Consider the following 23,872-nt stretch of genomic DNA (forward strand, 5'->3'; position numbering starts at 1 on the left):
AACTTTTCTTGTGCCGATGACATGAATTTTAAATACCTGGTAAGTATTTATATATTATCTCCAAATGTGGTCACTTTTCTATCATTTTTCTTTTCTATTTTCCATTAAGCCTTATAATTAGTCTTCATTTCTCCCAATAAATGAATTTCATCATAATTTATTATTATTATTATTATTTCTTTTCAAAAAAGGAAATTAAAAATATCATGCTGGGAAAAGACATCCCCCTGAACCCCCAGGGTTTTTACCTTGTGGTGAAACTCTCTGGAGCCCAGCAGAGGACCCCCACCACACACATTGAAAACCACTAATCTAGTATAATCATATGTTGCACTAGATCTGAGCCCATCAATGGAACTTTATATGTAAATTGAATCCAAGGAACGCAAAAAGAAAAATCATTCACTCGAGCAAAAAACATTACCACTGTTCATCCTCAGTAGGTACAATCTCATGTGATCCAGTGGTTTTAATCATTGGGACTCCCTGTGAAGAAAAAGGAGCCTAATATTGGAAACACCCCTGATTCTAATGCATTCCAGCTGCACACCAATGCAAACTACAACCTCGAAAAAAAATAAAAAAAATAAAAACATACAGTTACATTAAAACCTCGCCGGTGATCCCAAGTAGAACTGAACAATATTATCTTATTCATGGTAAAATTTCCGTGGCACCAGATTCAGGTCACACAACCGTATTGAATGTAGTGGCAGCTGAGCATCTGGAGAAATAATGTAATTCAAATTGTAAAAGAAAACAACACTGCTTGACGATGCGCCATGCAATGTGCAGCGATGCTTTCCCGTCTCATTAGAGTGGCTCGCTTTAGACTTGCGCATCGATGACCATCTGGTTTGTCTCTTTCTTCTTGATTTGAGGAGACACTGTGTTGACAACTTCAAAAGCACATTTTAAATTCTGACTCATCTCACCTCGGGACACTTTGACATCTGGCTCTGTCCATCTTAAAAGCAGTACTATTTTTGGATGAGTTATGGTTTTTAGGTTTGAGTTTAAACAGTTTTTTGGGGGGATATAATCATCAAGCATGTTCCCAGATCGGTTTTCAGCCTTACTCCTAAATATTTGACTGATATGATGTTGGTTAACCTCACAGCACCTCACAGCTACTTCCCTGACTTTGTAAAAGTGCTGTCAACATCAAGTATTTATGAAATGCTTGCAAAAACAGTATGCATGCCATGTATTCCCAGACATGCGAGTTAACGATACCAACCCGCAATAGAAAATAGCAAAGTATCTTCCTGCCGAACAAACAGCTGCATATTAAAACACAAATGACTCAGAACAATCCCACAACTTCTGGAGTGTTTGGATGGAAGTCAGTTTTTCCCTTTGTGTTTGTCCCTCAGCGAGGAGGACGCTGCCGCGGTGTACAAGGCCGCTCGCTTCCTCAACATGACGGGCTCCGGCTACGTGTGGCTGGTGGGAGAGCGGGAGATGTCGGGTAAAGCCCTGAGCGAGGCGCCAGACGGTACGTTCATCTGGCGGAGATGAGCACCAATACACGACTTAACCCGGGCTTTGCTCGCAGTGCGCGCGGGATTACGAAGATTAACCGTTTAACGATGGATACATGATTAACTGTATAACTGCTTGTTGTGTGTTGAGCGTTTAAACGTTTAAGCATTCAGTGTTTAAAGGTTTAAATGTGGCGTGTACCTACACTCGTTTTTTTTTGTTTGTATGTCCTGGATCATCCCGTTGTAAATCCAATGTGTTGTTGTATTAATTCCCTGGTTTCTAATGAATTATGAAGGGAGAGGTTTGCAACAGATTACTGATAGAATGGTAAGCTACAACAGTCTTTCTTGTCTTTGTTTGTGGACTTTTCGCACACGTCTCACATGGTCTTTTTTAATCACGCTGTGGTCACAAGTGTCGGCCGTCTTTCCCCCCTCAGGCACTCTTGACACAAAACAACCCCCTTTGCAGAGCGTCTCCTCTGTTGTCCTGTCCGTGTCCAGTCCCTACCACCGACACTGCGGCTTCTCTCGGGAGCCTGCAAAAGTTACGGACCTGGTTGCAATCGGAAAACTTAGCTGAAGTTGGATTGTTGCTCAAGTAAAATTTAGGCCTCTATGTCTTTTGTTTTCGCAATAACACAAAATGAGCCTTTTGCCTGTGCTGATTGCTTTCCTGCTAGGACTGACAATGTACAAATCCAACTTCAAGGGATGCTTTACACATGCTGCGAAAAGGTCACCGCTGTCAACATCAGAGAAAACGATCCATTTGTTTCTGCTGCCTCCTCTCATAAGCTACGATTTATGAGTCAGTCTTACTGAAGCTCTTCTTCCAAAGATTAACAGGCAACAAGGATGGATCAAGCTACTGATGTCTGACCTTTTTGCTGGATGTCTAAACTGCAGGCCCTATAAGTTTTTTTCTCACTGTGCGAATTGCAAAAAGGATCCTGGGAGGGTTTCCGCGGCTCTGGTGGATGATTGTCTCTCTTGTCGGCCCGGCCTCAGGTCTGATCGGCCTCCAGCTCATCAACGGGAAGAACGAGTCGGCCCACATCAATGACGCCGTGGCCGTGGTGGCTCAGTCCATCCAGGAGCTGTTCGAGAAGGAGAACATCACCGAACCCCCGAGAGGCTGCGTGGGCAACACCAACATCTGGAAGACAGGCCCTCTTTTTAAACGGTAAGCTTGTTTAGAAGCGTCTGTTTTTTTTTCCCATCAATTCAGAATCTTCAGCAGCTTCAACATCATAACAAGCCTTTTTTTAAATATAAATTACACAACCTAATCTTGCTGTGCAGTTTTTGTCAGTTGTGATGTGCTCCACAGAATTAGAGCGGTATCAGGTTTTCCACCATAAATCTTCTGTTTATCAGACTATTTGACACAAAAGGAAGCCACTGAGTTTCTGCTGACCCACTTAGAGCAGCTTGTCAGCGGCATAGCAGGAAAACGAATGCGGCGCTTCCAGACTGATCCGACTGAACAAACAATAAATATCCAAGCTCAGCATCCAGTGTGCTGTCTTATTCAACGTGTCTCACCCCAAAAAAAGCCTTTTTTTCCCGTCCTTCTTAAATCAAATGATGCAGCCAACTCAAACTGACATTCACAGTACATAATTAACTTCATCTAGATTACAGTCAGCTGGGTAAAGAATGCCAGTTTTTAATTCGAGGATAAAATGTCTTGAACCAAAAAAATGTAATAAGGAAACGTTTCTTTTATCTGCGAGCAGACTCACGTCACTAAGATACTGTTTGTCAACTGCAGAAAACAAATCAAAGTAGAGTTAGCATCGCCAGCATCTTAGTCATTAGCTCATATCGATACTACCTAGCCTGTCAGGTAGCAACAACTCTGTGTGAAACACTGAGCGGGGAGCATCTCCATGGCAACAGAGCTCCTCCATGGTGTGCCTCTCCCATCCACTTTGTATGGGAAATTTCTTTGCAGTTTTTGGGGATTTATTCAGAAATGGTCTGCCATTAGCATCCACAAATCTAAGTGAGTGGTCCTTGGATGCTAACAAATCATCCCTTGAAATTTCATGCAATTCGGGTTGGTAGTTTTTGCGAAACATTGGTAAAACCTATACATACAAACCAATAAATAAATAAATACACAGAGACAAAAACATAATCTTCTGGGCCAACTCTGTTGGTCGCCCAACTTTTCTTGGCGAAGGTAATCAAATCAAATCAAACTTTACAGAATAAAATTTCATTTTAAAAAACTGAGTGAAACCCAGCCATCCGCCCACCCCCTGCCATTGTATATACATTACAACCTGAAAAGACACAAAACACAGATTCGTCAGAAGAGCTTTATTGGACATGAAAGATACTTTGGCAGCTCAGATGCCGGCGGACGACAGTGAGACAAAGTTCTGAATGCATGAACAAGATGATCAACAGATTAGTCTTCCCCCCCGGAACCTGGACACTGGCGGTAGCGGAAGATGAGGATGAGGCCTGAGGTGAGCAGGGGATGATGAGCGTCAATGGGCAGTGTAGAGACGAGACCAGGTGGAGGCGGGGCCGCAGGTAGCAGCACAGCTGGAGTGGACGAGGCAGGAACACGAGGCCTCGAGAGAAGGAACCTGAACGATGATTGGCTGAGGCAGAGACGATCTGCAGCAGGGATTAGCTGCCACGTGGGTTTGCCTGAAGATGAGCGGCGATTGGATGATTGGATGGAGGTCGGTCTTCCAGGTTGAATTGCCGCTTTAAGCTCCATATCAACAATAAATTCCCCTCAGCATGAGCTTAAGTTACAATTGCTCAAACATTCCGTTATTTCTAAGCTTCAGGATTCTTTTTCGCAGGTTTATATGCTTCAAAAATCAACAATCCTTAACCTTAATACAATCCAACAGTCATAGTTAATACTCTACTGGCGTTTGTCATGATGTAAACTTTTGGAACACGTCCTTCCTGCAGCACATTTTACATCATCAATCCCAACTTGGGCGCTTGCACTCATGAAGCTTTTCCATTTTCTTGCCACAGAGTGTTGATGTCATCTAAATATCCCGAGGGCCTCACAGGTCGAGTGGAGTTCAACGACGACGGAGACAGAAAATACGCCCACTACAGCATTCTCAACTATCAGAAGACTCGACTCATTCAAGTGGGCATATACAACGGGACGCAGGTAATCCCGCCTCATCACCCTGCCACGTGTCATTATGAAGAGTTTTTTTTTTTTTTAAGTCGGTTGTTAACTTTATTCTCTCTGCCAATGAGTGGGTCGACTCCTCTTGCGAATTCATATATTTTTTATTCATAGTGGATGTGTACCAAGTTTTTTTTTTATTTTTATGTCTGGTACAGTGCAGTTAAAGTGGAGCAGCTCTGTTCTCTTGAGTCAGTGCAGAAAACAGTCAACCAAAACTAACATGATGCTACAGCTGTCTGTCTTAGTTAAAACAGAAAAGCTGCTCAAATACACGCCATTGCTTCCAGTCATCATTGTAAGATGAATTGCACCACTGAAATTTACCTGAAAGCAGAAAAGGTCAAAGACAGGAAGTACTCAGAAAAATGAATAACTCAGGTGGGAGACATGTGGGGTTTTCTTATGTTTCTGGAGGGGTTGACTCTATTTCATTTCAACTATTGCAATAATCTCAAATGACAATTTCACGTGACATAAGAAACGCATTCCTCATCAGCATCAGACATTTCTAAGGTTTCCTCTGAGAAAGAAAAAAAAAATCCCCTGATCACTTTAAGTGGCTAAGATGTGACTTAACCCTTTGCACTCGCTGAGTTAAGTGCAGCTCTATGAATATGCAAATAGTTCTCATCCCCGGTTTCACCGCCCCTGCGCCACTCGCCCGCAGCTGAAGTTCATCAGGGGGTTCACCAGGAGTGGTCGGATCAGGAAGACTATGTATTCATGCACTGCACATTCCAAGAACCTAATGGTTTGACAGTGCTCCTTAAGTTGAAAGTCTCTTTCAGTCCTTTTGGAATTTTTTCTATTACCGCCTTCTTTTTGTTGAAAAACCTTGATTTTAGGACCACTCTTTAAAGAAATGTGAATTTAATATTGGCTTTCACATGAGGCATAACACAATCAACCTAAAATTTTTCTTTTTTCAACTACTACCCCCCGGAACGTCAAGTAATCACCTCCTACTAAGCACCTGCAAAGGTTTTAATTCTGTAAATCACTTTTATTTAATAAGCTTCAAAACACAGGCTACAATGAGCTTTCAAAGAAATCCTGAGTGAATACCAAAACCGTAAAACCAGACAATGTGCCTGCATAAGAGCATTCAAGCTACATCACCTTTCCTACCTAATTCAGCATCACTTTTGTAATTTTTTATTTTTATTTTTTTATCCAAGCTGCAGCAATTACACTATTTTCTTGTGTTTCATGGTGGATAAATGCAGGTCCAGCTTTGTTCCCACACTTTTGTACTAAACTTTAGGGAACTGTTCAGTCTCAACTTTTTTTTTGTTTTCAGAAAATGTTCACATGTAATTCTTTCTGATGCAAAGAGATGATATTTCTGATGACTTTGCAAGATTAGTGACTCCTGCCCACTGCAGAAGTTGGGGAATTTTGCTGAACGTGCACTAATTATTGCTGTTGGAACATCACAGTTTAATAACCTCTTACAACTGTCATTAGTATAACAATGATTTACAGTAACTGCTTGTTCATGCCAGGATATTTCTTCAATTCCATTTCTTCTTGATTAGGAATAACAGAATCCCTGATGGTTTGTTCCAGTCCTGCAGATAGTGCCTGAATTCTTTGGTTTTCATTTCAAAATGACTAGTCAAGCAGATTCCCAACCTTTTTTCTTTGTAATCTTCTCAGATTTCCATTACGAAAGGCTGCAGAAGCCCTCCTGATGTCAAAAGTTTGCAGTAAAGTCAAATACTTTGGACACATCACCAAAACACAAGGAAAATAAAAGCTATGAACAGTTTCTTACATCTGATCTAGATTCTCAAAAACGCCTTGATGGATTCAACATTTTTTTCCACTTTCATGGATTTTTAATAAGGCAACACTAATAACTCAAGTCTCCACTGCGTAGCACTGCATTAGCTTTTATCTACTTCTGATGTTTTGTTGTGATGAGAGAGCACTTCACTGAAAAAGTATTTCAAAGCGGTACATCGTTGTATAATGATCCTTGAGAGCCACTGTTCTAGTTTTTAATTAAACCACATGGGCTTGTTGGAGGCTTTAACAGCAGGAAATCAGCCAACGCTACCATCTATGTCGAAAAATGTGTCTTACAGTGTTTGGATGCACATTTTCCACTGAACATTAAAAGTGATTTACAGTAGAACATGAATGGCAAATATATATTATTACAATTTCAGAAAATGTCTAACATTGTTCTCAGCTTATTTTAACAAATAGGAAAAAAATCAAGTCAAGGTGGAGAAGAAGAAACAGAGACTTCACTGTATGCATGAAAATTTGCTCTGTAGTTGCTTGCACAGCAGGTTAGTGGTTTTTCATCACAGCCAATCACAGGAGGGGAGGTTCCATTTTCTCTCTGTGTGAGTTCTTCTCCAGGGACTCAGATTTTCTCCCACCTGCCAGCCCCCCTGCAGAAGTTTGCATGTTTTTAAGGGTGAAGCCGTTGTTTTGTTACCGAGGTCAGAATTGGTTTAAGATGATGGTTAGAGTCAGGATTAGTATAGAAGTTAGTTTGGATGGGTTAGGATTGTGATACATGAGGAAATGTATTAAATCAATGAGGAGGCCCCACATAGACCAGGATGTGCTGGGTCAGACTGGCCAGCTGTTGAAGATTGATGGTGATAGTACAATGTTACGAGAGCAAATCAACAAACCCTTTCACGGGAAAAAGACAGCAAGATGATTTTATAGACACTATTTAACTCACATTTTGCATGATATGTCCGTGCAGCTCTGTACCTTCCATCTGTGCTGGCATTACCGTCAAGTAATACACAGGGCAGGCAGACAATTAAAAAGTATCAGGATCAGCACCTCACATTCCTGCCGATGGGTGTAATAAGGACTTCCTGAAACCCCCAGGTATCTCAGAGTCTGAGTTGCGATAAATGACGGAAGAGCTGAGTCGCGGTTACATAAAGCCTGAGTCATTAGTGTTGCTCTCCCACAGTGTTGGAGCCTCATCAGCAGCACGCCTTCTGTCAGCACTCACCGGTGATACTTACACATGATTGTGCTGTTCCTCCGCAGGTGGTGATGAACAATCAGCGCAAGATCATCTGGCCGGGCGGGGAGACGGAGAAACCGCAGGGCTTCCAGATGTCCACCAGATTAAAGGTAGGCTGCCGTCGCTCCACCGCCGCGATGTGACATTCGCGTCCACACAGATTGAACGCAGACCTGGGCTGATGTACTCTCGTCGGACAGTGCGCTAACATTTCGTTCCCAGAGGGGAATGAAGTTGATCCGTGTTCATAAAGGCAGCACTGATGTATTTTATATGACTTTCATCTTCGTTGTAGGCCTGCAGAGATCCTCTCGTCTGTATCCCCGTCAGTTGTTTTTAAAGTCATCTGTCATTCCTACCATGTGTGCTTCTGGTAAAAAACCCACTTTCTGTCAAAAGTCTCCCGGAAAAGATGCAGCTTTGTGTTCTGTTGTAGATAGTGACGATACACCAGGAGCCGTTTGTGTACGTGAAGCCGACCATGCCAGACGGAACCTGCCACGAGGAAATGACACTCAATGGAGTCTTAATAAAAAAGGTTATCTGCACTGGGCCCAATGAGACCATCCCAGGTAACCTATCAGGGACGTTTCTACTATCACTGTGCTTTTACTGCACCCCGCCAAACACCCACTGGAGATGCATACATATATATGCAGTAGGTATCTATATATGTATGCATGAAGCCATTCTGAATGAGTGATGGAGCTGCGTGGGGCGTGTGTCATCTGTGTGCGGTGTGGCTTTTGTGGCTGTGTGTGTGGTCGTGCGTCTGCAGTGCACCGCCGTGTCACGCATTGTGTCCAGTCTACGTGCGCCGCCTTTGGATTAAAAAAGAAAACACAAGACAGCAAACACCATTCCACCTCGACTGTTTCTAACTAGCAACCATCGCTGGTTCCATTACAGGACGCCCAATCGTACCCCAGTGTTGCTACGGATTCTGCATTGACCTCCTCATCAAGCTGGCTATGACCATGAACTTCACCTACGAGGTGCATCTGGTGGCTGATGGGAAATTTGGAACTCAGGAGCGGGTTAGTTCCACATTGAATATTAATATTTTCTTTTGCTGCATGAGGCTGAAGTTGCATGCAATAATCTCACATTTAATACTTGATGTAACTTTTGTTTTGTTTCTTTTACCCCACTCACATGACAGAGCTCACTAACTACTCACAGCTATAAGATGTAGACGAGCACCAACAGATTCAAAAATGCACAAAATTAGCAACAAGCAGTTTCATTGTAGGGTTGAGAGTAACTATGTCAACAATAACTAGATTAACATTTTTGATAACACACTGGAATAATTGAATAAGGGGTCTACCAAAAGGGTCTACTCATTTTACCACCTTGATATTGCCCACACACGTTGAAGCTGATCTACTGATGCTTGACAAACAAAACAACAAAATCAATGAAGCATGTTTGCCTTTATGACGATAAAATGTGGGAGGAGCTCATGCTCATGATTAGTTTTCAACATGCACTGTGATTCACAATATCTGAAAATTATTGCATCTGTTTTTAACACATTGAAAAGGAGATGCAAATCAGCTCAGGCCTCGTTTACATGACGTCTCAAGTGAAAACGCATCGTTTTTGCGCTTTCCTTTCAGAAAAATTTCACAATTACACGTTTTAAAAAGTATGTCTGTTTACACGGAAACAGCAGAAATGCTGAAAACAATATAGTGAGCATGTCTGGCTAGAGTTAGTGCTGTTGTTTGTTTTTGTAATGAAAGCATCCCCATCTGTGCAGAGAACAATACACTATAAACATTAATAATGACGAGTACACAGACATTCATATGGGCAGACGACCAAGTAGGGTGACTCTCAACTATAAAACTACCAAGAAGAAGAACTGTTTGCTGCGGTCGTGGTGTGCATGCACAGTAGCAGCATTTCAGAGAAGTTGAGGTTTCCTACAGGGAAATGGAGATGAAGCGTTGTCATGTAAATGAACCTTTAAAACACAACGAATGTTTTCCGTTTTCACTCAAAAAACACGACTTCAGATTTATTGAGATGCTCTTAAGGTGGAGGAGACGTTTCCTTTTATATGTGAGATGAGATTTTTTTCTGTGTTGTACTCCTTAGATCCTGCAGCCTTTTCTGAATATATTTGGTTGCTGTTCTTTTCCCTACTGCTTTGACTTTTCTTTCCTGTTCTTTCCTTTTGTATTTTTTTTTTTCAAAATTTATGTTTACTTGCTGTAATGCTCCAATATGTTTGATCACTTCCTCAATTGACACATTAATTATGGTATAAAACTTGATTTTGTGCTTGTGGGGACTCAGGGCTCCATCTGATAACTCCACAAATCCTTCATTTCAGTACTCCTGTCTGTGTGTGAAGTCAATAATTTTGTTATTCTGAGTTGTTCACCGACAGCATGTATGCTATCTGAAAGTTCAATCAATGAGAAAGCAATTTAATGAGTATCATAGGGAATGAGACCCTTTGAAATGCACACAATACCTGTTAAAATAGGTTTTAATGCCCATTTAAAGACCATCACTTGCAGGCTGTACACAGACATACCGAGACTTACTACAGCTTCTGACTAACAGACATTAACACATGCCCTTCAAAGCCAACTTTTAGGCATTAATATGTATCTTGAAAGTAGGATTAGATATCAAACACAAGTTACTTTCTTTAAACCTTTCTATGCCACGTGTCTAATTCACACTTTTCATGTTTTCATTTTCTATAGTATTCTCCCAAAAAATGACTTGCTGTTTCACAGTTGCACAAAGAAATTTGAATGTTACCAGGTATGCTTTAGTTAGTGACTTGCCTGATAGAAGATTAATGTAACGGAAAAAAGGGACACTGATACAAAATCAATCTAGATTGAAATAAACAAAACATGCGAACGTGCAGAACAAGGCCAAGAGGGTTTTGAAAAAAATAAGCATGTGCAGAGTCCAATAGAGGCTCTCTCATGACTGTCGCCAATAGTCCCAAATAACACACTTTGTGGGTCAGTGAACACACATTCACCTGTAAGATAAGACAACATGGCATTTTTAGCTTTTTATTTCAGCATGGATACCCCCACACTTCTTTTCCTGGCCTTTTCCACATGGTTCACGGTGCTTTTGTCGTTCTGCGACTTCAGTTTTACATCCAACAGCTGCAGCCAGTGAGAGAAGTGGAGAACGCCAGGCACACGTTTGGGTCAGAAGTCGCATAAACTGAATATTGTTGACAGAATTTCTCTGACAATGCCAGAACATTTTGAAGGCTGTCACTTATTTTGACAGATGAGACGACAGACAGCAGATACTTTGCATTGGCTGTCAGTCAAAATCGCACGGCAGAAAGTGGAGCACAACCTTGGTTTATATCATTGCCTGCAACTTCGTCTCTTCTGTTCCGGCTACAAGTCAGAACACCATCGTTCTCTGAAATGTATTGGTTCATTGTCCTAATCTGTTCTGATGACACTAGAAAAGGGTGATTCATCTGATTAATGTGCAGGTTATAGCTCAGAGCAAAACCAAGTAAAACACACAGAATTTGTATTATAAATAATGGAGAGAAATGATTGTGAACAAGGCTGATTTAAAATGTTCTCATTCATATCTATTAGTACTGTAACACATGGAAAGCCAATTTATTGAAAATCTATTTCATATTTACATTTAGGACAGAATGAAATTCTGTTGTAAATTTCATCACAATGTTTTTATTACATTTCATGATAGAATTTTTTTTTTTACAGTCACAGAGAATGAGACTAAAATTACAGAACTGAAAAAGCCAAGATTGCATAGATGTGATATTTTTAGCTGCTCATTTCTTTCTCATTGTCAGTATCTCATCAGATAATCCCGGATGAACTTTTTCTAAATCTTCCGGCTGCATCACACACACCACATAAACTCAATGCTATTTTTACAGCGTCGCTGAACCGTGTGAGTTCAATGACACATGGAAATTATCCATATATATCATATAGGTGCCGAAGGCTTCTCATTTGGACAGGGCTCATTTATTTCCTTCAAACGGACGAGGACAGGGTGTGACTTTGTGCAGGGAAAATAGGAAATCGGCTATATATAACCTCACCTTCCTTGGCTTCAGGGAGACGGGTCTGAATTTATCGCACCCAGAATGTCCAGTTTATAGCACCTTTATCTCAGGACATCTCAGGTTTAACTCAATTACACTTTTAATTCTTCACAACAAATCACATTGTTACAATTTTGACCAGCATCAAAAGATGAAAGTATACTGATGGAGAATAATTATTTTAACATAGAGATTTGTGCTTTGAACTGAAAGGTTACAGGAATTTGTTGGACATTACTTTTTCTTTGTCCATTACTTTTGTTCAGCATTTCATTTCATTTGAATATTGTCTTGTTTTGACAATTTATTTGTTTTTGTTGTTTTGTTTTGTTTAACTGCTGAATGCAAGGATATGATGCTGTAAATGAAAAACATAGCATATAAATTGTAGGTGTATCTGTTATTCAGACAGAATATACAAATTTACATTTACAGTACAGTAAATATAGACTTGTTAGCCATTTTTAGTGAAATAGGACATACGTATACAGATGTTAGTAATTATACAGCATAGATCATTGCTTATGGGAATGCCTGCTTGTAAGAGTTGTTAACCATCGTTTAATGCCACGAGTTGCGGTGCCTTGCCTCTTTGTTGTGATGTCAGAGTATTATTTCTTATCTAAGGTGTGTTACATCAGAGTGAGGTCTTAAAATCGAAAGCTCTCTTCCCAAACTGGTAGTATGATTGATTAACGCAACGTCGATATACAGCAGCCGCGTTAACAGAAGTGAGACGGGGGAGAGGGAATCAGAGGAAGCGATGAATGTCAACCCATACGGACGAAACAGAACATTCATCTCTGACCCCCTAAAAGCCCCTGTTCGGCAGGCAAAGCATGAACACACTCTTCTATACCTTCTCCTGCTCTTACAGTGCATGATCTGATAAGCCACAGAGCACTCTTCTGATATGTTAAGACGGGCACTCTTTCAGGGATGTGCAGCATGCCTCGCACTATCCCCGCCTGGCTTAACCCAAATCCTCCATGCCTGGAAGCTTTGTCTGGCGTAGACCGCAGCGGGCCCATGGCTGACTTTCGTTGTTCACACCTTTTCTTTTGGGACTCCAGGTGAACAACAGCAACAAGAAAGAGTGGAACGGCATGATGGGCGAGCTCCTGGGAGGCCTGGCTGACATGATTGTGGCCCCGCTGACTATAAACAATGAACGAGCCCAGTACATCGAGTTCTCCAAACCGTTTAAATATCAAGGTCTCACCATCCTTGTTAAAAAGGTAAGTACACTTTTTTTGGGGGGGTTCTTTGTAATGTCAAACTGACTCTTTGGAGCCGAATGTCCTGCTCACTATTGTTCTGCAATGTTCCATGCAATTTCTTCTCGTTTATGTGTCCACAAGATCCAAAATGGTGACAAAACACAAGAGGTATATGGAGTTTTGTGAGCTCTGTGCAGGAATTGCATTGCATTTTCTCCACAAAGTTTCAACAGGATGATAACATATAAGATTAAAGGTAATAGAATCTAAATGAAGTCATACAGTCGGAGTTATCATGATTTTGCTTTGGCTCCTTGTAGTTTTATGTCATCACTGACAGCAGAAATGTAAGATAGCAGTAATGACCAGAAGTGAATGTTCCGAGTATAGCAAGAGTATTTAAAGAGTAATTCTTCATATATTCAGTGCTTGACTTAAATAAATGATCCAATAACCAAATATGGAGTAGTAAAAAAAAAAATAATGTATTTTTAGAATTGTTCAGTCCATCCTTCTATCTTCTTTACCTGCTTTGTGCAACACGGGGTGTTAAAATATACCAATAAACTATAAATGAGGCTTCGGCTTGTCCTTCATTCATTGTGAAAATGTGTGATAAAGGTTATAGTTATGGCAAGTTTGCATTTAATATATTTAAAAGTTAGAAAATGAAGAAAATAATGGTCATGAAGTAAATCAGTTGATGTCTGTTAGTCGTGAGCGTGGTAACTGAAGTTAGCGAGCTCTCCAGCTCGGCCCAGTCTATCCATTTTTTTTTTATTTTTTTTTTATAACCAGCATGCAGTTTGTCCTCAGTCCAATATCATGGCTATCAAACACAACAGAGGGTGGAGCTCCTGGGAATTATAAAATGAAAAACTGACAACCAAAACTCTGCTGGACTGAAGATAAACTGGGAACTGAGTGAATCTCTGCTGCCACCTAATTAACTAAAGTGGTATTCCTTAAATTTTGCATACTGCTCCTTTAAAATCGTATCCCGCATCCCGGGTTATTTTAGCTTTCAATTGTAAGTTATTATTTTCACATAATAAAAAATCTGAAAGCAAAAAAAAAGCATTTTGATGTGTTGTGATGACAGAGCAAGGCAGCCACAGATGGGTATCTTTGAGAGAAACAAACACCATCTGTGATGGTTACGCACATATAACACATTTTAAAAGAGGACCCTGGTGCTATCCTGGTGTTGCTGTGAGATTTTCAACAAATCAGGTGTTCATGCCATGTGTGACCGTGTGTGTTGCTAAAGTGGTCACTTGTGTATGAAAGGGAGATGAAATCAGATTACTTTACATGGTCATCAAGGCACAGCAGCAGCAGCAAGCGAGAGGATGAGACGGGTGTCAAATTACAGACACTCACTGCATGTTAGCCAACTTACGGGTGTTATAACAGTAGCATGGTGTAAAGTGGCTAACAAGATGAAAATGAGCTTGCAGAAGGGTAAATGGGTAAATGGAGTTCAAAGATATAAAAACAGACATTTCTGAATAATGATTCTTATTATTCATGCCCAAATGTGTTGGTCTCTTCTGTTCTGAAAATAAACAATAGTAAATACACAAAACAAAACACCAAAGCAAAATGTATATTTGATGACATAATATCGTGTTATTTGCGAGTTCCTTTATCATATTTTGTTTTTCTCTTGTGTACCTTTTGCAATACTTTCTCTATTTTGTCTGTTCTTGTTGTTGTTTTTTTCCCACAGCAATGACTTTGTGACAAATCCTCTTTCATATTTGTGTTTTTTTCTTTTTTTTTCACCAAATTCAGATGTTTCTTTCTGTAGAATGTTAGTTAAAGATAACTTCCTCCACTAACATATCCAACTCCACATTCCAACTCATTGGTTTAGCGCTTGTGTTTGTGTGAAATTACACAACAACGTTTTCAGTGAAAACATATCGTTTTTGTGTTTTCATTTACACAAAAGTTTCACGTTTCCACAGTAACATTTTGAAAATGATGTCCGTTTTTCCATAGAAAAGGCAGAAACGCGGAAAACGATGCGGTTATCATGTAGGGCCACGAGTAGAAAGACTCAGATTGTCTTTTCGCTAAAATATATACACATAGGGTCATCAGACGTGTTGATTAATCGATGATGATGAACTGCACTGTGTGTGTTTTCAGGAAATCCCTCGCAGTACACTGGATTCATTTATGCAGCCGTTCCAAAGCACGCTGTGGCTGCTGGTGGGTCTATCGGTGCATGTGGTGGCGGTGATGCTTTACCTACTAGACCGGTTCAGGTACAAGGAGGACCTGAGTGTGTGTGCGTGTGCGTGTGCCCATACATGTGTGATACGTGTACTCACGACTGAATCTGAGTGGGCGTGTGTGTGTGTGTGTGTGTGTGTGTAAATTCACTCCCAAGCACTACAGATCTTCCCTCGTCGTGGACGACAAGGCTGACAGAGGTGAAGATTGGCTCCAGTCATCCCACCGCTCTGTCCTTGTGCTGCTGTCTTTTATCCTGTTTCCTTTCCGAGGACTTTGTCTCTGTTCTGCTTCGCTCACTCATGTTCAGTTCTCCTCTCTGCTTGGGGTCACCGGGCTTTCCCCTCTTCAATCGGTTCCCTGCGATTTCTCATTTTTGTCTTCTGCAACCCTCCCAATCTCTTCCCTCCAGCCCGTTTGGAAGATTTAAAGTAAACAGTGAAGAAGAAGAGGAAGACGCCCTCACCCTATCGTCTGCCATGTGGTTCTCCTGGGGAGTCTTACTGAACTCTGGTATTGGAGAAGGTGAGAGAAAATCTTCCCCTCTGTGTATTCAAAATGTTATCTCCTGAAGGGAACTCGGTGGTGCAGAACTCTGTAACAGGACTCATATCAAAACAGTGGATGGCTCCTCTCTAATCTTCTCCCTGGAAGATGACAAATAACTGCTTTCCAGTCACACTTTGTGCATACAGGCTTTAGTGGGGTTTGTCTTTGAACGGTTTATTGTTTGATACTTTATAGACTCAGATTTGGAAAATCTTTTCTGTTCCAGGCTGTAAACTCAATAATTTGCATTGTATGAGACTTTTGTCATGGTTCTTCACACAATTTCACTATCACAGACAATTTGCTAGTATAATTCTAGAATCATGAGAAACTATTCACATCTTTCTCTTTATGATTAAATTCCAAATGAAAAGCTTCTGACCTGAAAACTCAGACCATGAATTGACCCCACAGGTGCGCCGCGCAGCTTCTCAGCGAGAATCCTGGGTATGGTGTGGGCTGGCTTTGCTATGATCATTGTCGCCTCTTATACTGCCAACCTGGCTGCCTTCCTGGTGTTGGACCGGCCTGAGGAGCGCATCACTGGCATCAACGACCCAAGGGTGGGTGAAGCTAAGACCATGTTTGGGCTTGTGTCCACCATCTGGTGTTTTTACAACACATCTCCATTGATCGAGATGAGGAGAAATAACTCATCAATCTAGTGGCCAAGAGGCTGGAGAAGCTCATCCTTCACATGCCTGTATAGCTCGAGCTATGTCCAGTAAAAGTGATCACAATAGAGAAGCAATTCTCTGAGAACGGATTTGTTTCACATTTTCTGCAAGTATCTGTTGTCATGGAAAATATCATGAGGGGTAGGGGGGGATCAGGATAACAGATAACTGTCTTCCAATATAGTATTGAATTGGACCCCGATATTAAGTTAAAGTTTTCTACCTTGACTGTTTCCCAGGCTCCTACTACATAACCATTTCCACTACATCAACATAGCATACAAACAAAGGACATTTTGTTCTGTAAATTATTCATTTTTGGAAACAATAAATGTTTTAAATTGAATAAATTGCAAGATTGGCCAACGGCGGATTTTAATGAGTGCAAGTAACATACTCAACTTTGCTTCTCATCCCACAAATGCAATTTTTTTAGGAGTGTAGATAAGAAAAGAGTACGAAAGTTTCCAAAAGTATAAGATATTTGACCAAGATGCGTCACTACAATACGGAAATAATCTATCAAACACAGATTCGCAATAAAAAGGCACCTGAATACAGATCACTTAATTGTATTACTAAACTCTTGGTGTCTTCTTCCTTGTCTCTTTGCGAAGCTGAGAAACCCATCGGACAAGTTCATCTACGCCACGGTGAAGCAGAGCTCTGTGGACATCTACTTCCGGCGGCAGGTGGAGCTCAGCACCATGTACCGCCACATGGAGAAGCACAACTATGAGAGTGCCGCCGAGGCCATCCAGGCCGTGCGCGACAAGTGAGTTTCGGCCAAGCCGGGCCGACCAGGGCAAAAGTTGGCCGGCAGCTCAACTCATCAAGCCACATAGAGCCAGGGCCAGTTCAGTGAGCTTGGGAAGGGTAGGGGGGGGTCAAAAAAGGGACATGGACCTCCGGACCAGATGGGAAGTGGCAGGACTTACTGCGACGGTCCCTCTGCTTCAGGCCCATCGCCCTTGGCCAAGACTTAGGTCAGGGACAGTGGCAGGTGTGGACGTGTCACCAGAGCGCTGACAACCAGTGTGAGGTCGAGCTAACACTGAGTCCAGGAGCACCCTTTTTCAGGTTGTACCCAGACGAACTTCTTTGAGATTGGTGGGGGATCCAATGGGGGACGCGCCCTCACCCATCTGGCATTGGATTTCATTTGGGCCATAAGCAGCGGTAGAGATATGCTGGTAAACGCTGAATGACACACACGATGTTGGCGTGCGAGAGAGAGAGAGAGCGAAAGAGCGGGGTTGGGAGCCGTAAATGTGTATGTAAACCATTGTACTGTTGCACCGTAACCCCCTCCTTCCCCTCCTCCTCCGCCCTCCTCCCTCCTTCCTCCTTCCCTCACCCCTTGCCCCCTCCCTTCCCCGCTCCCCCCCACAGCAAGCTGCATGCTTTCATCTGGGACTCTGCGGTGCTGGAGTTTGAAGCCTCGCAGAAGTGCGACCTGGTGACCACGGGAGAGCTGTTTTTCCGTTCGGGCTTTGGCATAGGCATGCGCAAGGACAGCCCCTGGAAACAGAATGTGTCCCTGGCCATTCTCAGGTCTGTCCCAGCCGAAGCTGCATTACTCGTATGACTTTCTTTTTATTTGTTTCTTATCGATATGATTTTGTGGTCACGTATTGACCACTTACACAGCCATCCGGTACATTGCCTTATGTTACATCTCTCTGTGTATCTCCCCTCTCCTGCCTTGTTTTGTCTGTCTCTTGTCTAGTTGATGTCTGTTTGTCAAGTGCACCTGTCCAGCTGCATTTGTTTCATCTGTGTTGCTGTGTTGGGAGTAAGCGGCTTGAGTGCTTGGTCTGTTTTCGGTGTGTATTAACTTTGTCACCTCTCTCCCCACTACCCCTACCCCCTGCAGTTCTCATGAGAACGGCTTCATGGAAGACCTAGATAAAACCTGGGTGAGATACCAGGAGTGTGACTCAAGGAGCAATGCCCCAGCCACACTCACCTTTGAGAATATGGCAGGTATGGTCCTTAAGGCGTAGAAAAAGCGTTAAAAGTGATTGGACAAAAACTGCAGTGGTAAGGTACTGTAGCCCTTTTTTGTCCAATACCTTTACAAAAATCATTGTTTCCGTGTTAGCGTGGGTGCTCTGTGGAAGTGTGCCGTACAGTATCTTGTGCTGTGACTTTGTGCGGTTGTGTTAATATTATGTGGTCCACAGCCGCTGTCGTCAGTAGGAGCCGGTTGTGAAATAGGAGGGTGGCGACTGCCGAGCATGACCCCGAATGTTCATGTTCGGCGGGAGCGGCGACTTTGAAGATTTGAGGCCTCACTCGTCTCTGTCTCTTTGCTCTTTCTCCCTTTGTCTCACCCTCCGACCCTGCCGCGCTTGCCAGGTGTCTTCATGCTGGTGGCTGGAGGCATAGCAGCAGGTATCTTCCTCATCTTTATTGAAATCGCCTACAAGCGCCATAAAGACGCCCGCAGGAAGCAGATGCAGCTGGCCTTTGCGGCCGTCAACGTCTGGAGGAAGAACTTGCAGGTAGGAACGATTCCCCCGTGCCTGCTCGCTTACACCCCGGGGGTGTACAACTAATGCTGGAATGCAAGAGAGCCAGTAAAGGCTTTTTATTTTTTCATTTTCAGTAGTGGTCAGACTGCCAGATCACCCTCCAAGAAAAGGTGATCTCTGATGCCTACATGTAAATGTGAGGCATGCCGAGTGGCCACCCCGAAAGGTCATGACAGTTCCCAGAGGCCAACTGCGTCTCTTGTGTGTGCCTGCAGGAGACTAAGGAGGCCTCTGGAAGTGAAGCAGTGGCTGGGACGCCCTCATTAGTATGTAGCAGAGCCATTTCCACCCCCCATGTCACCGCCCGTGGTAGAGTAACAATAAGATAATTAGTCTGGTGACCTTCTAACATGATGGAGATCCCAATTATAACTTCAGCAACTTATGTCTATGGCATGAGCCGGTAGTTCAAAGCTGCTGCTGCCGCCGCTGCTGCTGCAAACCTACATGCTTCAAAGGTCATATGACGCACATACGTGAGCAAACTATAAACAAATGCCCCACCTGAAGCATTAAAAGAATATTCATAAACTGTACATCACTGTACAGTTGAAGCACTTTGATCAAGCCACTATTGATTTACTTCACTATGGCAGCCATACGTGCCAGGAGGTAAAAACACAAATAGAGCAGAAAGAGCAAAATCAATGTCCTGGTAAAATCCCACAGCAGTGACTCTGCCAGTGCTGTCAACTGTAAGGTGCTTACTGTGGTGTGTCTCCTTGTGTACCATGGAGTCACCCAATCAGAGTGCATGCCAGAGGCTTCACGCAACACCGCCTGCCTAAACAGGCACAGATTAAAGGGGTCAGTTCACTCAAATTTCAAAACATGCACACATACCCGACTGGTTGAGTGGTGTGCAACCGTAGCAGTGGAACTGTGTTTTCTGTGATTCGGCAAGCATGTGAACAGCAGAGTTATTGCAAAAATGTTCCAGAATCGTGAGAGATACCGTTTTTTCTGTGCACTGACTGATTATTCATCTTGGGCAACTTTGTTCACGATGAGGGCCAAAATAATATTGTCCTCTTTATTTAATGGCCTATTCAACATTGTATAAGAAGAGGATCTACTAATTTCATTTAAAATGTTTATGAAATAGAAGTATCTTCACGTTCTAAAATTAAAAAAAACATGCATTGGATCATTTCAACCTCAGAATGCTATAAAATATTCAATAGAACGGTTGCAATTATTATTGAGATTATAAATTAGATTATTTCACCATCTTCTTTGCTTCTTAATTTTTGGAAATCGGCCCACATGGAGCCAAGAGGCTCTCGAGCCTCATGAGCTGCCAGTTGTCATATCTAAGGTACCAAGTGTGGAGCACAGAACTCTCTGCAATATAAACACTCACTCTACTAATAACTATCCTGTTGTATGACTGTTGTGGAATGTCCACAACTGCTTTAGCACCTGGAAAAATAGCCCTTGCAATGAGGATATGCCACGTTGATTTATGTTATGTTATGTTCTGTTATGTTCTGTTATGTTAGCGGATTTGTCAGGTATATCGCAATATTTGGGAATAAGTGTTATTAGTGCCATTTACAACGCTATTTTTCACTATTGCTTTCCATCAGTTAAATCACGGGTGTCCAAACTTGGTCCTGGAGGCCCGCTTTCCTGCAGGATTTTGCTTGCTCTCAGTTGCAGCACACCTGATTGCAATGAAGGGCTCGTCATTGTGCTTTTTCACAACCTTGGTGATGACATCATCATTACGTTCATGTATGCTGAAGCAGGGAGAGAACTAAAACATGCAGGACACCTCCTCTCCAGGACCGAGTTTGGACACCCCTGATTTAAATGATTGTGGAATTGTGAATTTTGCTTTGCTGCATGTACTGTAGACTGGAAACGGTGTCCATCAGAGGGGCTTAACAGACTGTTTGAAATCAATAGTTCCAATTGCAATTTTAGTCGTTTTACACACAGACTGGCCATGTTTTATTCTTTTGCTGCTCTGAATTTTTACCGTCTCACCAATCAAATGAAGGAAAATGATACGTCACCACCAGGTATAAATCAGATCTTTATATTTGAGTGAACTGACCGGCTACAACCTATCAATAAGTTTCTTCACCCGGTCATTGCAGGACATGATTTGTTCCTGTACTCCGATGCAATCAATCCTGCTATAAAGCGTGGGAGCAGCGCCTCCTCCATGTCCACACACCACCTACTCTCTGATTGGATATCACGGAGGTATTGAGTTCCCACACGAGGGGGTCAAGTCACAGTCTGTGACGTGGCCCTGGCAGCATGTATCAGTGTAAACGCTGAACCGGGTGTTGTTCGCCCTGCTGTAATCTGGACAGCAGGGCCAGAGGAAGGTACAGTATACAAATCACAAGTGCCTGTCAGCAAATCAGTGTCCTCCTCAGAATGTCTTCCATCGAACTGACTACTGTATGTAACTGTTGTAAGTGTCTTCATATGAACGTGTGTCTTGTAGGCACATACAGCAGGTGAATGCATGCTGTGGGAAGGGAGTGGGGGGGTGTCACTGAGAAAGGAGAGGGGACACACTAAACTGCCCGTAGACTCAGTGTAATGTTCATTACTTGACAGCGATGATCACGTTGATTCCTCTGCGCCGCTGCACAGAGACGGCTCATGCATGCTCATCTTGCTCATTGGCCATCACTGTCGGCCCTGGAGCTAAAACAACGAGCCCACAAACTTCACTTGTTCCAACTATAACCGCTATAATGGCGTCTCATGCTAGGAGCACTGAGGGGCCCGTGAAGTCTTGCTAATCCAATCTGTGCTGCGTGATTATTGCTCAGGATCTTATTCATACTGTTTGGGTGCACTGATTTGATTACGCTCAGTGATCTAATTTTCATAAATTTAAAATGACAACTTAGTTATGTAGGACACAAAGTCATTATGATGGAAAGAAAAATCTTAGGATTACAGTTTTATGTGACCTCCTCCTTCCTTAGTACAGCAAGCGGTGAAACCTGGAGTCCCATTGTCGGCACCGTTTTGACTGCCTGTTTGCGTGTTGTATGTAATTATGTGCATATACTGCCTCAGGTTGGTGTGTTACGCAAAAAAACGCAGTGCAGAACTGTTCCCACACATTTTCAGACAGAAATGTAGCTTCAGACCACGTGCACGCCTGACTAAATCTGACTCTTTGTAGGATGCAACTATGCCTACATAATCTTAATACTCAAAATCTCTGAAACTATGAGTTAATTGGGTGTTGAACCAGCAGTCACTGCTCTCATGATGTTTTACAAAGAGATACAAATGCATGTTTTGTTCAAACTGCATGTCTAAAATAGTCTACAGAGATGTAGAGGGGCAAACCTGCATAACCCCACTGAGCACATGACTTCATCTGGACGACGCAATCTGTCCAAAGTGATTTCAATCTTGACAAGTTAAACATTTTGTTTGCAGCACGTTGCCACAGTAACCACCTGCATTAACTATGTTAGCAAGTAGCTCGTGGAATATAGTGATGGATTCAACTATTGTTCATAATTTACCCAGAAAGTCAATAACAACCAAAACAGAGCTTTATTATGAGCAGTGGATTTCAAAATGCGGGGCAGGCTTCTCCTGGGTACCACCAGAGGGCTCTATATTAGAGATGTCGGGGTCGGGGGATGCCTTTTCCTAGATGCAAAACAAATACGTGTAGGACAAGTCTATCAATTACTTTATAAAAGCACACATTTTTGGAGGGGAGACTAATTTCATGCCAGATTTAGTGCAAATTCAGATAATAAGATAAGCTTTAGTCCAGAACCACGAGTTTAACAGTTCATTTGAATGCAGTAAAAACAGTAACATATGGTAATCTGGCATTCTACTAGATATTACTACTGTCAGACAAAGTATGTGCAGCAACTTGGTTCAGACTCTGAGGGCGAATCCTGCCATGATGATGGTTATTTGGTTGAAATGACATGTTGATATCAGTAACAGAAAAAAATCGAGCAGGCTTTCTAATAAAAACATTAAGGGAGATGCAAGCTTCTTGTTTCCTCTAAAAAAACAACAACACGATCATTTCGCACCACTGATTTCCCCTTCACATGGTATCCAAGCATTTATTCAAAATGAATGCTAATGCTGCATTGTATCTGTTGCTCTTAGCTGTTCGCGTCATCCTGTCAACTAAAATGATCATAATGTATTAATATTTTTGTTTACAGCTTGTTTTCCTCAGCCCTCAAGTGTCCCCAAAAGCCCAGCTATTATTGTTTTAGAGTCTTCTCTCCTACCATGATCTGGAGTGAAAGGAGTCAAGTTAACCACACTTAGTCTGGTCTGAATATTATGTGTATATGATAGATGAGTAGTATTTCAATTTGATGCTCAAATTGACTTTGAAAAGATTTACATCACTGCATATTGCCAATGTACGGCACCCGTAAAGTCCCTGAAGGTGGTATTTATTATCACAAGATAATTTACGATGAATTCAAACGCGTATTTAATGACTTCCGATGCACACAGTCACCATGTAATGGAGAGAACTGAGTGAATCAAGTTTTATTTTCATCTTAAATTGTCATTCAGTGACAATCTTGCTGCTCTTGCACTTAGAGATGGGATTGTTTTCAGCAGGAATCACTTGCTGCGCATACTGAGGCTGCAGATTTAGGCCGTGCCGTTTGACACGACGCTGAAGTTCGGTTCCCGGTTTGCTGCTGACAATTCGGCACAAAATAGTAACTTGTGCGCACAAGATTTAAAAAGTACCACCTCCGAGGACTTCAGGGGCTCCGTACAAATGTTTGTGACTCCTGTGGTGCTGTCAGTTAATGCTAGCCGCTACATCACTGAGAGGCTACACATCTGGCTTTCAGCTTCCCATTTGCAAACAGATGTTACTCAGAAGTGCA

The 23,872-nt window shown here is 42.2% G+C and overlaps 1 protein-coding gene across 5 annotated transcripts in view; it reads left to right on the forward strand.

Moving 5' to 3' along the window:
- The window catches only part of grin1a (glutamate receptor, ionotropic, N-methyl D-aspartate 1a), a gene marked incomplete at its 3' end in the record, with an annotated part of 50,805 nt that overhangs the window by 17,611 nt on the left and 9,322 nt on the right, over positions 1–23,872 (forward strand). For all 5 annotated transcript variants that reach the window (XM_080476806.1, XM_080476808.1, XM_080476807.1 and 2 more), the window contains 14 exons: positions 1,377–1,498; positions 2,499–2,673; positions 4,503–4,647; positions 7,702–7,788; positions 8,115–8,250; positions 8,588–8,715; positions 12,842–13,006; positions 15,146–15,264; positions 15,645–15,757; positions 16,196–16,344; positions 17,076–17,233; positions 17,851–18,012; positions 18,335–18,444; positions 18,820–18,965. In XM_080476806.1, coding sequence (XP_080332932.1) covers positions 1,377–1,498; positions 2,499–2,673; positions 4,503–4,647; positions 7,702–7,788; positions 8,115–8,250; positions 8,588–8,715; positions 12,842–13,006; positions 15,146–15,264; positions 15,645–15,757; positions 16,196–16,344; positions 17,076–17,233; positions 17,851–18,012; positions 18,335–18,444; positions 18,820–18,965 — 1,915 coding nt within the window. The remainder of the gene's footprint in view (positions 1–1,376; positions 1,499–2,498; positions 2,674–4,502; positions 4,648–7,701; positions 7,789–8,114; positions 8,251–8,587; positions 8,716–12,841; positions 13,007–15,145; positions 15,265–15,644; positions 15,758–16,195; positions 16,345–17,075; positions 17,234–17,850; positions 18,013–18,334; positions 18,445–18,819; positions 18,966–23,872) is intronic.

This window comes from Lipophrys pholis, assembly GCF_963383615.2.
Source record: "Lipophrys pholis genome assembly, chromosome: 12".
NCBI lineage: Eukaryota > Metazoa > Chordata > Actinopteri > Blenniiformes > Blenniidae > Lipophrys > Lipophrys pholis.